The 14,798-nt window shown below is 34.1% G+C and overlaps 1 protein-coding gene across 1 annotated transcript in view; it reads right to left on the bottom strand.

Annotated features, from left to right (window-relative positions):
• Positions 1-3,135: 3,135 nt before the first annotated feature.
• CA8 (carbonic anhydrase 8) overlaps positions 3,136-14,798 on the bottom strand; it is a 92,021-nt gene continuing 80,358 nt past the window's right edge. Inside the window, exon 8 of the mRNA XM_049781966.1 lies at positions 3,136-3,287. Within this exon, the coding sequence (XP_049637923.1) occupies positions 3,153-3,287 (135 nt within the window). The 3' untranslated portion in view covers positions 3,136-3,152. The remainder of the gene's footprint in view (positions 3,288-14,798) is intronic.

Here is a 14,798-nt window from a genome sequence, read left to right as displayed (position 1 = left end):
TATCTACACTATAATTAAAACCACTAATCCCCATAAGTTATCTTTCATAGTTTCATCTCCCTCTATCTTTATCCACTTGATCAGTACATGATTCTTCAATGTTCATTTTTACACACATTTATTTCCATCTCCACTGTGCCTACTCTAGGGTCTTAGTCTCAGTATCTCTCACGTTGGCTACTCAAAATACTCCTACAATTCCTCTTAACTCCTGTCTTATCCACTATAATCCAATCCATTCATTCTTCATTTCAATAACCATGCTCTATGAAAAACACAAAAGGGATCAAAGTCACAGTGCATAGATAATCTTTGATGTATTAACATGGATGGCAAGGTAAGAGAATTGACCCTTCCTAAAATTTTCTTTTGATTTCTATACCTTAAGTTTCATGAAGCCTTCGCTTAAATATGTAAGTTCATCTAATTCTTGTTTTTGTTTTTGTTTTTGGGCCACACCCGGCGGTGCTCAGGGGTTACTCCTAGCTGTCTGCTCAGAAATAGCTCCTGGCAGGCACGGGGGGCCATATGGGACACCGGGATTCGAACCAACCACCTTTGGTCCTGGATTGGCTGCTTGCAAGGCAAACGCCGCTGTGCTATCTCTCCGGGCCCAGTTCATCTAATTCTTGCCTTCTCAGTAGAGTACTGCCACTAGGGGCCTTTCTAAAATGTGTTCCTTATATCTGAAATCCTCTCCAACACATACAAACATGTATTTGTTCATCTTATTCACTGAATTTATCATAAGTTATAACTGCATATTTTTACAATATTTATTTTCTACATGAATCTCTCCACTTAAGATATTGATACTTACAAATGCATTTCCCCTAGAAAGGGAAGAGACTCTAGCATCTGTTCTGCTAGCTTCTGTAAACTCAGACCAATCACATTGCAGGGTCTCAATAATTACTTCTGACTTAATGATAATTAGTTTTTTTAGTTGATTATTATAGTTGGAAGATTATTGCTTCCTTATATACATTGCCTAACATACCTATAAAGATGACTTTTCTAAATGCCAATTTTCTTCATACTTTGAAAAAATGAAGTGCTAATAGGCTATAGCTAGCCTATAAATTAAATGGACTGAATTTGGCTAACTAATATACATTCCATATCCTAGATAACTTCTAATTTGCCGAAATATACTCACAACATAAAATATTATGTGCCAGAGTGGATTAAAATAAATCATTTTCATTTTCATTTTCTTAATAGACTTAAGATCTAACAAAGGAAATAGTATATTCACAAGTAGCGAACTAGAAAAAATAATATTAAATAAGCATTATAATTTAACAACCAAAATATACAAAAAAATATACAACACAAGATTGTTGGATAAAAAACTAAGGTATATATACACAAGAGGATATTACACAGCTATAAAAAGATTATATCTTGTAGCTTGATGCAACTTGGATGAAGTGGAAGGAACCAAATATTAAATAAAATAAGACAGAGGGAGAAGAACAAAATGATATTATTCATGGTATACAAAACAAACCAAAATAATATAGAAGACAATATTAAATGATGGCAAACCCTTGACCTTTGCAAAATTTAGATTACTAAGCAGTGGCAGGAAAGTGGAAGAAAGAGTTGGACTAGACATTACTTAAGGGTAGTAGTAGAAGGTCTTGAACACCTTGGTAGAGGTGAAAATACACCAACTTTGTACAACAAAATTATTGACATTAACACTGTTGAAACCAAGTAACATACTCTAAAAGCAGGGTGCTATTGTTTGTCCAGTGACTAGCACTGTGCCTGATGCAAAGGCCAAGAAAATAATAATAATAGAGTTAAGGAAAGAAGCAGAGAGTTTATACTGAGCATAGTAATTGAGTTGGGTTGTAGTATAAATAGTTCAAGTGGTAAAGGAAGGGCAGGAAACACTATGTGAACAGAGCACATTCACATTCACAGGGAAAAGTGACAATCTTGAGTAATGGCATGCACACAGTATAGCCATAAAAAAGAGACAAGAAAACATATGAAAAAAAGTATGTAAAGAATGTTCAACTTTTAAAATTTATGCCAAAATATAATTCAAATATTCCCAAGCCTATTTGACCACTATCTAGTTTAAGGAAAATTTACTCAGTGACATTTAAAAAAACTATCTTCTTTAACTGAACACACAAAAAGCAACACTCAATGGCAACACGGCCATGCCTGCCACCACTGGACCAATTCAGTATCTTCCAGTTAGCAGAATAACCAACTTTGGAAAAAAACTGGTTTCATTCCTTAGACTAAGAGAGACTAAGGCCAAAGACTTCTTTTCATTGGATTCCCCAATCTATTAAACCACTCACAAAGGATTGGACTACATAATCCCAGAAGTCCATAGGTTGGTCAAACTCTTTCTTACTCACCTAGAATCTATATCACCAGATATTTCCCTCTAATATAAAGATTCATGTATATCCGGTATATAGTAATTAATTTATTGCTTTTGTTTTTCATGTTAAGAATGTTTTATTCTGCTAGTCTCTTATAAGAGTAAAGAGGACATATTTTACATTTAATATATTAAAATAAAGAGACTATGTTTTAATTAATAAAGATCATGCAGTATTCATATCATCAAAAGGAGTCTATTGGTCTAACAAAACAAATCACTTCTTTAGGAAAAATATTATTTTATTCCTGCCAAGTCTGCTTTCACCACTTCAATACACAAGATGATCAAATTAAACTAAATTAAACTAAACAAGAGAAACAATTCTCAAGGTCACATACTCTCTTTATGCTCCTCCATCATCAGGAGATGACCAATGCAATTCCAATGTGCAAAGCAAAACACCTACATATTACTATTTTTCTGCCTTAAGAAACTCTTCTTTAAAAACTGTAGGACAAAAACTAAAAACTTTAGAACTCTAACTTTGGAACAAAATCCAGGAATGAAAGGCAGGTGTGTGAGAAAATTAAAAGGTAATTTAGTTTTTCAACACTGCCTCGTGATGCTTGAAAACATGAAAAAAAAATGATATCAATATGAATTGCACTCGCATTTATAAATTTTCAGGGTCAAATAAAGGTAACTTGAGCACAATATTTTTCTGTAACTGTGTTTTTCAATCACCTTATTTAATCTGCACCTACCCCAATGAAGCAGACATTTTCCTTTTCTCTGGCTACTGAAATGCAGCTCTAATCACTCTGTCACTAAGTGGCTGGGTGGGTCTAAAATTGTCTCCCAAAATCCCATCACAGCCTTCCACGAGTTCAGCCCCCTTAACATGTGTCCTCAGCCTTCGAAATTCTTCAATCTGAAAAGAAAAATAAACAAAATAGATTAATCATTTGCCACACATTGCAAGATTGGAGCTTCACAAATAACTTTTAATATATGTAACTTACAACACATTAAAAGAGAGAACACTAAGATTCCACTTCAAAAAGGAAAACAGTTGAATTTTTTTCAATCTAAAAAATATCGGCCATTACCCTATCTACCAAAAAAAATATGAAGATAAAAAAAATAAGGATTTTGAGGTACCTAAACAGCCAAACTTGCCAGGTTTCTGAAAGCAAAAATGATGAACGCCTTTCTCAAAAAGCATTCTCACTTGTCTTAAAGCAAATAAGTGAAGAAATAAGAATTTTGAAATGCTTTTCAAGTCTATCCTTACATAATATGTTCTGAATTTACACGAGGCTAACATTAATTAGATGCTACATTTCATAAATTAGTTAGCTTTCATCAAAAAATTCTGTCAGGCAGCTTGTACTTTGGAGATAACAGGTCCAAAGATTTTAAGAAATCTTAAGCTAACTCCCATCCCTTAACAATACTGATTTTCAAGCCCTTCCCTCTTTCTTGGTGGCTTCTCCAGGTCCTGTGGCTTCATTACACAGGATAAACCCAGGCCACAACCCAGAAGGATCATTAACTGCACTGCTGATTTACCAATCTGCCTCATTAAAAACCCTGTAGATGGAGAGACAGGACCCTCTGACAAGTATTTAAGCAAACATTTATGAGCACTGACCAAGTTCATTCTATTTATCAGCTGATTTACCTACAAAGATCACTGTTGGTTCTTTTAAGAAAGGTAATCATCAGGTGATAATGATTTCATTCCTTATACAAAAAAAAGAAAAGAAAAGAAAAGAAAAACTAAAGTCACAGGCAATGAGAAAAAATAGCTAGTCTCACAATTTAAGTCCACTTTCCAGGTCCACAGTCACCACTTCACAAATTATTGTCAACTCAGGCAAATCTAGATCCTGCATATCCTAGGATATTAAGCAAATTTGATCTGAATTCTATCAGTCCATCTTACCACCTGAGAATCAGAATGTAATATCACCAAAAATTATTTTATAGAGCATGCCATCGAATTATTGTTATTCATAGAGTGAAATGAAGTGCAAGAGATAAACTAATTCAAGATTTCTTATAGAAGTCTACAAACTCCTAGAGACTTATGATCACATAGTTAGAAATATGCATGAAATTCTGAATGAGACATAAATTTTACATGTGAATTTTCTTAGGAAGAGGTCACCTGATTTTAAGGGTTGAACCTTCAAGATTCTTAGCCAATCCATTCATATGCATGTTAATTTAGGAAACATCAAGATGGAGGAAAATTTACTGCCCTGATATATTAAAATCCGGTTATAATATTTAATAATATTTAAATTATTTGTTTATAATAATTATATATAGCATATAATATAATATAATGTAATGTAATATAATATAATAAATAAGTAAATAAAAATAAAGATATCTGACTTTTAAGGTTTTCTTATTCCAAATCCTCAAATACAGTTTTATTTGTTTCATAAGATAAGACTAATCCAATGGGATTTTTTTCATTTTTCATACTGCCTACACACTGTGTGTATATAAAAGTGCTCATCAGATAAGTAATTGACTGATTAATTTGCATAATAGCCTTCCTCTAGACCATCTTTTGTCTCTTCCTAGGAAAATTCTAAAGGAATTAGAGCAGCACCTATTGCTAACTGCATCTGCCAGGTTCTCAGAGGCAAGGCTACATAAAAATTCCCTGTTAGTATTTGTAGAATAAATTTGTATTTAGTTTTCCTACAGTTGAATTGGAAAGGAATCAAGTCAGCTAGAGAATTGATCTTAAATTTCTTCAGAAAGAAGATAATGAAAGGGGAGGTTGTAAGCTTTGTATCCAAAAGCCAGTTCTTATCCTGGCTCTGTCACCTTACACCCAAATGATTAAACCATCAGGCCTCTAGAAATTCAATTTTTATGAGTATACTAAGGAGATGATAAGAATATCCACAAGACTATGTAAGCAAATAAATTTAAAATAATTCATGAAAATCACAGAGCATAGTCCTGAGCACAAAGCGATAAACAAGGGCAGTTGGGGGTGTTCTTTTTAAGTCAAAGCTTTAGCATTTTGAAGTATTTATCTCTAATTCTATATGCAAAACTTTTGGCTGAAATTATAAACCAGTTGACTGAGAAAGTAGAAATCCTTCTCTAGCACTCACTTTGAATGAAATCACTCAAAGCTGCTACCTGAATCTACAGCAGGAAAAGGTCATTAATGAGCAATTTGGATGAGGAATTCTACTGCCTAAACATATTTTAAGAAACATTCTGATTGACTTTGAAGCTTGTTACAAAGTGAGGTTAATTTTTTATTTGCATAATCTGAACTGAAGATAAATAATTGGAGCCCCAGGCCTCAACCTGCAGCACACTGTGAAAACAGCTTCTTCTAGAAGATACAATGGAAACCAAGTGGTCAGTCAGCCTCAAATCACTGTATTCTTAGAGAGAACTATTTCGCAAGAAACATTTTTCTCTGATCACAGCAATGCTTTGAAAACTTCAAACATCAACAGAGGTTGAGGGAAAAACATGTCCTTCTGAAATGCCAATTTTTTTTTTCTGAAGTAACTACCTCACAAAACCCTTCAGACACTTCAAATGGTTTCAAGTGCATACTGTGCAATCTCGCACTGAAATGAAAAAGAGCGGGAAACGAATAGAATATTTCAGGATGAAAGTCTTCAGAAAAATTCAAATTTCAAGGCAGCGCAGAGACTATTATTATCAACCTTCTTCGTACCTAAGATTTTGCCCATTTTTAAGGCTATGTTACTTAAACATGGTTTTGTTTTTAGCCAACATGAAAGGGAGAGAGGAGAATGAGGAGAGAGAGAGAGAGAGAGAGAGAGAGAGAGAGAGAGAGAGAGAGAGAGAGAGAGAGAGAGAGACAGAGAAGACAGATCTAAGAGTTTAGAGGAAAAAGCATTTGATAGCCATTTTCTCTCTCTGAACTGGGTTGTACTCCAGTTTCTCTAGATAGTTATACCAGCTGTCACTGAGTCATGAACCAATTACTTACTCAGACTTAGAGTTTAGCTTTAAAAATGCTTTCTTTGTAAGTACAGTTCAAAAGACAGTGCCAAGCCTTGATAGTCAGGACTAATTTTAGGAGTTCTCAAGTTCCCAGACACATTGTCTAATAGGGATATTTGATATAAGTTTTGTGCATAATCATGTTGAAAGTAAAAACTAATGCTTAAACATTGTCATTTACATTGAGAGTCCTCAGAGAAACAATCAAATGAATGGACAGTTAACCTATGATAAAGGAATTAAATGTAGGAAGAGAACAAGAAATGTCTCTTAGACTACTGATACTGGGGGTAAAGGAATTAGCTCAACAGGCTAGAGTACATGAACTGCATGCAGGAGGTTGAGATTTAATCCTTAAAACGAAATGTTCCATTAGCACCTCCTGGAAGTGAAAATCCTAGAGTTTCACTAACCAATAATATAATAGCTCACTGTGATCACTGAAAACTAGAGACTGTTGGGTCTGAACCAAGATGTGCTGAAGTGCAGAATACATACAGAAAGTAGGATTTTGTATTAAAATTAATATATAATATAATCTCATCAATGAGTCTTTGATAAATTTCATAAACATTGTTTTCTGGATATATTGTGTTAAAATATTATGATTTGCACGAAAAAGCCTAAAATTTTATCCCTAGTCCCATATGGTACCCTGAGAACTACCAGATATGGTGCCCCATATATAGATAGATGTCTGTGCATAGATATCCATAGATAGATATAAATATATGTTATTCGAATTGATTGCACAAGTTTATTTGACATTTTTCTGTATCTAGTACAAAATTTAATTTTTAAAATGTGTCTTGCATTATATTTCTGTTGAATAACATCACCATCAGAGACTCAGCATTATATTAAGAGTTGAATCCAAATTATACACAGATGCTTACAAGCATTAGGTAAAACAGTGCTTCTTGTGATAAACACCTATCATAGACCTACTAATCAGTAATGTTAAAGTAGAGCACAACAATCTCTTTCAGGGATTTCTGTTCCATATTTAAGTTTAAGAAAATAAAATACAGGGGCCGGAGCGATAGCGCAGCGGTAGGGCGCCTTGCACGAGGCTGAGCGAGGATAGATACAGTTCGATCCCCCAGCGTCCCAGATGATCCCCCAAACCAAGCGAGATTTCTGAGTGCATAACCAGGAGTAACCCCTGAGAGTCACCAGGTGTGGCCCAAAAAACAAGCAAACAAACAAAAAGATACAGAATAAGATATACAACAAGTGTTCCTGAGCACTTAAAATCATTTCCAAATGCTAATCATGCTGTATGGATCCTACTTGATCTTTAGGTCAAAAGCCTATCTGATATCATATGAATAACACAAGAAAGATCTGCTTTCAAATACTAATTGGATCACTTTTCCTGCCATCTAGAACTTGGGATGCACCATATCCACAACTCAGGTGATACTTGGTTTTACCTCGAGGTATCTTGGCTTTGCAAGCTACAAGAAATATGTAATGTGGAGAATAAAGAGGAGACAAAACTAAAAAGAAGGAAAGTAAAACATGATTTTCAAAACCCTAAAAACCTGACATATATATGCACAGACTGATAAGCAATAAGTATTCACTACTCCTCTCTATCACTGATGTTATTCAAAGTTAAAAAAAATTAATAAGTAGCAAATATATGTGTATATAACTTCAAATATATATTAAGCTAAGAAAAAATTTGGTAAGTAGGAGAAAATTCAAAAAAATAAGAATAAGAATATAGGCAAGGAAAGTGAAACTTAGTGACCAATCCATTCTCTTCTATATTTTTTGGTATGTGTTGACATATTTGAAATATGCCATTATACCAAAAGATTGTATCTCATCAGTTATGAGTAGTGTTCACATTTTAATGTCTGTGAAATCAGAATGTGTTTTACAATTCCTCTTGTCAGATTCGATAAAATTTCATATTTTTATTCTGCTCTTAGAATCTCATTTCCAAAAATAACAATACAAGCTAAAAGAAAAGATGTTCACTCTGTCTTCTTAATACATAGATCATGGCATATTTTAAAGTAGCTTAATGGTTACAAATCATAAAATATAAAAGAAAATTACATTTATTCAAATCCATCTAATCATTATTTTCCACTGAGCATATTCCCATATGCTAACCAAAAGTAATATGAAAAAAATCAACTAAGTAGAAGAAGCTTCTAGTTTCATCTCCCAGAATTCAAAAATTCAGAAAGATATAAATGTCCTATACTGGCTTTTATTATCATCACTACACGATAAAAAGAATACTACTGTATTTCACCACATAATAGCTACACCCAATTTTAAGTAATACTAGCACTGTTTTTTAAAAAGCATCATATAGTAGTTACACCTCACTTTTCTGGCAAAAAATTTGTCATAAATTCTATAATGATTATGCAGTGAAATGTGGTACTCGTCCTTGAATTAGGACATTGTACACTGCATAGGAAGCACAGCTTTCCTTTACTGTTGCTAATGCAGGTACTAGCATTGTGGCAGATGATGTATTTCAACATGCCAGTTATTCCATAATAATACTCTGCAGCATACATATATTAAAACTAGAATAGAGGAGAAAAAAACTGTTCTTCCATCTGTGTTTTACATCTCTCAACAGAGGTCTGTAGAAATCCCACCTGCCATTTACAATTCTCTTTGTTATTTCATATGTTGATTCCCTCCTGCCCTTTAGCCCTTCTTCTCTTTAAGGGCAATAATCTAGTGTTTTTCTGTTTTTCTTAGCCTATATTCTAAAATCACATCTTCTCCTGTGGGTCTTCTCATTTTTACTCGGGGCCTTTTCTATTTTTTTCTCTGCTTTCTTTGAAATTATATGCATTTTAATAGAGAAACATTCAAGAACAGACTCCTAAATTTATGACATTTTTCCTAAATGACTCCAAATTTAATTCAATATACTTACATGTGTGGATGATATATATGTACATTTTAGCATCTCTCTCCTCTAGCCAACTGTTAAAATAAAACTAGGTGCTTGCAGCAAACACCTGAACCATTTTTTCCACCCAAAATTTATTTAGGTATGTGACATCAAAGAATACTAACATACACACATTTCCAAAGTAACATATATTTCTCTCAATATATATTTTTGTATGTAATATTTTTAAATTTTAATATATTAAACAATTATTTCCATCTAGTGAAAGTGAATATTTTATCACCAGGAATTAAAATTTTTTATCAACATGTTGATTCAGTTATTTGGGGATTTTTGGTAATATATTTACTTAAGAACCATAATTACAAATATGTTTGTAGTTGGGTTTCAGTTATAAAAAAAACAGCCCCTTTCATTAGTGCAACCTTCCCACCATCAATGCCTTCATCTTCTTCCTCCTCCAACCCCTTCCTGTATTCGAGATAGGCATTTTATTTCTCTCACTCACTACCATTGTCAAGATAGTTGTTATTGTAGTTATTTCTCTAACTGCACTCAACACTTCTTGTGGTAAGCTTCATATCGTGGCCAGTCCTTCCAGCCCTCATCTCTATTTTCTCTATGTATTACTACAATAATGGCTTTTTATTTTTCTTAAATCCCATAGATGACACTATGTACATAAAATATTACTGTGAAAGATTTGTAATTCACTTTGGTCAAATTAAAAATTATTTTTTAAAAATCTCATAGATGAATGAGACTATTCTGTGCTTTTATCTCTGCAATCTAGTCCAGCCTTTCTGGAAAACAATATGGATATTCCTCAAAAAAAAAAAAAAACCTGGAAATTGAGCTTCCATATGACCCAGCTATATTGCTCCTAGGGATATACCTTAAGAACATGAAAACACAATACAAAAATGACTTCTGCACACCTATATTCATTGCAGCACTATTTACTATTTAACCAGAATCTGTAACAAACCCAGATACCCAACAACAGTGGTACAGAAATAAAATGGAATACTATACAGCCATCAGGAAAAATGAAATAATAGAATGATCCTATACATGGATGGACATAGAAACTATTATGCTGAGTGAAACCAGTTTTGTGTGAAATCTAAGTCTAAAGGCTAATTGAAAAGTTATTTAATCAAACATAGTGAAGATTACTGCTTCCTATATATATTTCTTTGGCTTTGGACCCCCCATCCTTAATATAGCTAATTACCCCATAAAGGGTATGAATTAGTAAAATTTTGTCAATTGTCCCCTACTCAGGAGGACTATAAAAAGCCAGGTTCTCTTTGAAACCAGTGATATTTAAAATCACTGATTTATCTCTACCAATTGTCAGTAAAATATTATATAGCTTATGTCTAGAGTATGATACATAAGTATAAATAATCATTCACACACACTCCAGATTAAAAAAAAACATAAGAGTTATTTTTCCAAGAGAAGCTACAAGACATTAAATTTCAGAAGAAAATGCTCCAGCCTCTGTTCATCTTTTACCTCTCTTTCCTCAAGAAGGAAATTGATCCTTGTGACTTTAGCCCATGTATTAGATAGGAAACAATAAATGTACTGAATTCTATTTTTCTAAAGGGAACTTTAAAATTGCTGCTACTTGTCATGTAAAAAATCAGTTATGTGACATGAACAGAAAATCACATTTGGTATTTTGGTTACTTTAGTTCTGCTGTGCAGTCAGTTGGATAGTATTTCCACATTCACAGTGAGAAGAAAAATATGCTATACCAAGCCTCCTAAGCATGAATGGATATATTTTTTAAGTTATAAAAAAGAACTTTTCTGATTTTATTTAGAGAATCTATATGCTCCTCACTCTTTTTCTCTCTTTCTCTCTCTCTTGTCTTTCTCTTTTTCTCACACTTACTTTGACTTTCAGATATTATACCAACATGACTTTTACAATTTTCTTAAACCATTTCATGAGGATTATTCTTCTAACGAAAACCCTAACAATTGCAACTTCCCAATTCTGTATACCCCTTCTTTTTCTTTCCCATTGTGACCTCAATCAAGGTACTGAGATATTTCCTCTTTCATTGTATGCTCTAATTTTTCAAAAGCATCTCAAACTCTTATGTTTATCACCTTAAAATTATGATAGCATCTATAAAGTCTGTTCTTCCTTTATTTTATTCCCTAATAGTTGAAGAGCAAGATTTATCAGTCATTTGGGCAAAAATCAAAGAGTTAATAATATCATTAACTTCCTATAGTCATGGCATCAATCACCAAATTCTACTCATTCTTTAATATTCTAAACTTGCTCCCTTTCTTTCACAAAACAATCATAATCTAAACACACATCCACAACTTCATGGTTTGATTATTCATCTTTCTCACAACATTTCAGTGATTTTGTACTATTTTCAGAAGAAATTACACTCCACCCCAGCACATACCAAGGCCCGATGGTCAAGGCCTGGCTAATAGCCATAGCCCAAGCCTCATCTTGTATCTCTGGTCCCTTAAACAAGTGCTATGTACTTTCAAAGACACAAGTTTCTCTTTGTCTTTGTGCCTCTACTGACACTTTCTTTCCTGTTGACATTGCCTTCTAATTCCTAGTTTAGTGACATTATAATAGATAGCTAAAAATTATCTAGGTGTCTCTCTTATATGATACTACAAGACTAGGTTTAATACCACATCCTGGTACAGTGCACACAACAAGTATTACTTTTAGTATCTGAGCCTTTTTGTCTTTCTCACAGGTTATGAACTCCTTAATGAACATCTTAGAGATCTGCCACTCCAGGAGATTTCTTAGATGCCTGACACATGTAACGTAATGATTATAATTTTCAAACTTCTATCATATTGGGGGTGGATTGTTCTCAACAGAGTTCAAGGACTCTGCTGGGGTTATACCCAGCAGAAAATATCTGATGAATCAGTGCTCAGGCTTGCAAAGCAGTGCTACTTTGGTACAGTGGTGCTCTAAAGCTATCAAGGGCATACCTAGTGGTGCTCAAGGGGCCATGTGTTGATAGAAATCTGATCCATTATTCTGAACTCAAGCATGTCCACCTTGCATCAGTTTCAAATTTCTAATTTTCACCTCATTAATAAAGTCATACACCATGACCAAGTAGGATTTATTCCTGAGATGCAAGGATGGTTCAACATACCAATGTATAGTCAATGTAATATGCCACACCAACCAAAGAAGTAAAAACCACATGATCATATCAATAGTTGCAGAGAAAGCATTTGATAAGGTCCAACACCCATTCATTATAAAAATCTCAACAAGATGGGAATGGAAGGAACTTTTTCTCAGTATAGTCAAATCCATTTACCACAAGTCCATGGCAAAAATTATACTCAATGAAGGAAAAATATGATAGCCTTTCCCCTAAAATCTGTCAGAAGGCAATGTTACCCCTCTCACCACTCCTATTCAAAATAGTACTGGAAATACTTGCCATAGAAATTAGGCAAGAAATAGATATAAGGGCATCCAGATAGAAAAAGAAGAGGTCAAGCTCTCACTATTTGCAAATAACATGATACTATACTTAGAAAATCCTAAAGAATATATAAAAAAGTTTCAAGAAACAATAGATTCATATAGCAAAGTGGCAGGCTACAAAATTAACACACAAAAAGCAATGATAGAGAAGAGGACATTAAAAAATCCTATTTGCCATAGTACCACAGAAACTCAAATATATAGAGTCAATTAAACTAAAGAATTTAAGAACCTATAAAAAGGAAACTATAAAACATTGGTTTAATAAATAATAGAGAACACAAGTAAATGGAGGTATATACCCTGTTCATAAAGTGGGAAGATTAATATCATTAAAATGTCAATACTTCCCAAAGCATTGTATACATTTAATGTAATCCCTCTAAGGATACCCATGACATTCCTCAAAGAGGTGGATCGAACACTCCCAAAATTCATTTGGAAAAATAAATGCCCACAAGTATCTAAAGCAACCCTTAGGGAAAAAAAAGACTGAGAGGCATCACTTCCCCCAACTTTAAATTGTATTACAAAGCAATAATCATTAAACAGCATGCTACTGGAATAAAGACAGACCCCAAATCAAAGGAATAGACTTGAGTATTCAGAGAATGACCCAGAAACATACAATCAATTATTCTTTCATAAATAGACAAGTAAAACAAAATGGGGCAAGGAAATGCTCTTCAACCAATGGTGCTGAGACAACTGGTCAGCCACATGCAAAAAAGAGAACTCAGAAGCCATGCACCAAGGTCAAATTAAAATGGATCAAAAACTTTAATAGCAGTTGTATTTGTCAAAGTCAGTCCTCTGTAATTAGAGATCTTTTTTGCCCTCATCCTAGGATGAAGCCTAGGATAGAGTCTTTATGGTTCCAGAAGTTCTGCTCGGTCACAGACCTTGAGGCCCGACAATGAACATGTCCGGAGACTGTAGTTGGTCTCAAGACAGTATGCTTCAAGGGTGGGAACACCCTATATCTTTTAGGCCAAGGGAATTTTCTTTCTAATTTCCCCAATACTTACAATGTCTATGAAAAAAAAAAAAAAACAGACCCTTGCCACACAAGACCTCCTCCTTTATTTCTTCTTTTAAACTTTATATTTACAGCTCCTAGACAGGGTCTCTTTTGTTTTTAACAGAGCCATAGAACATGAATAATCATGGTCTGCCTCATATTTATATATCTTTCTACAAATTGAGAAAAAAAAGTGGATGGTATCAGGGGCAAAGCAGTCTTATGAGCATTGAGTGAAAATAAAAAATGATCAGACCTAAATACCCAGCCCAAAGTCAGTGGTAAGAGAATCAAGAGACCCAAATTACAACAAGCTATACACAAGTGACCTGTTATACTAGGAGTCCAGGGGGCTAAGGGTGGAGGTATGGGATGCATTCCAGGAACAGGGGAAGAGGAGGTCAACACTAGTGGTGGGAATGACCCTAATTCATTGTCACTATATACTTTAAATATAACTGTGAAAGACTTGTAATTGGGACCGGCGAGGTGGCGCTAGAGGTAAGGTGTCTGCCTTGCAAGCCTTGCAAGGAAGGACTGCAGTTCGATCCCCCGGCGTCCCATATGGTCCCCCCAAGCCAGAACAATTTCTGAGCGCTTAGCCGAGAGTAACCCCTGAGCATCAAATGGGTGTGGCCGAAAAAAAAGACTTGTAATTACATTGGCCTCAATAAAAATTATTTTAAAATGACTTTAATATCAAACCTGAAACTATAAGACAAAACAGTCTATGACACTGAGACTAAAGGGACCTTCAGGAGGAAACACCACTGTCTAAACAAGTGGAAGCAGAGGTAAATGGGATTAGTGAAATTGTTCACCCAAAATCCATCAGATAATGTGCTAATATCTAAGATATACAAGGTACTAATAGAACTTAAAAAGAAAAATATCTAAGCCCACCAAAAATTGGGAACAGACATTTCCTCAAAAAAGAAATAAGAGATGGCCAAAAGGCACATAAAAAAAATGCTCCACTTCA

The sequence above is a fragment of the Suncus etruscus genome, chromosome 10, assembly GCF_024139225.1.
Source record: "Suncus etruscus isolate mSunEtr1 chromosome 10, mSunEtr1.pri.cur, whole genome shotgun sequence".
Lineage (NCBI taxonomy): Eukaryota > Metazoa > Chordata > Mammalia > Eulipotyphla > Soricidae > Suncus > Suncus etruscus.
The sequence above is the reverse complement of the archived record's forward strand: the minus strand, read 5'-3'. Positions and strand labels throughout refer to the sequence as shown.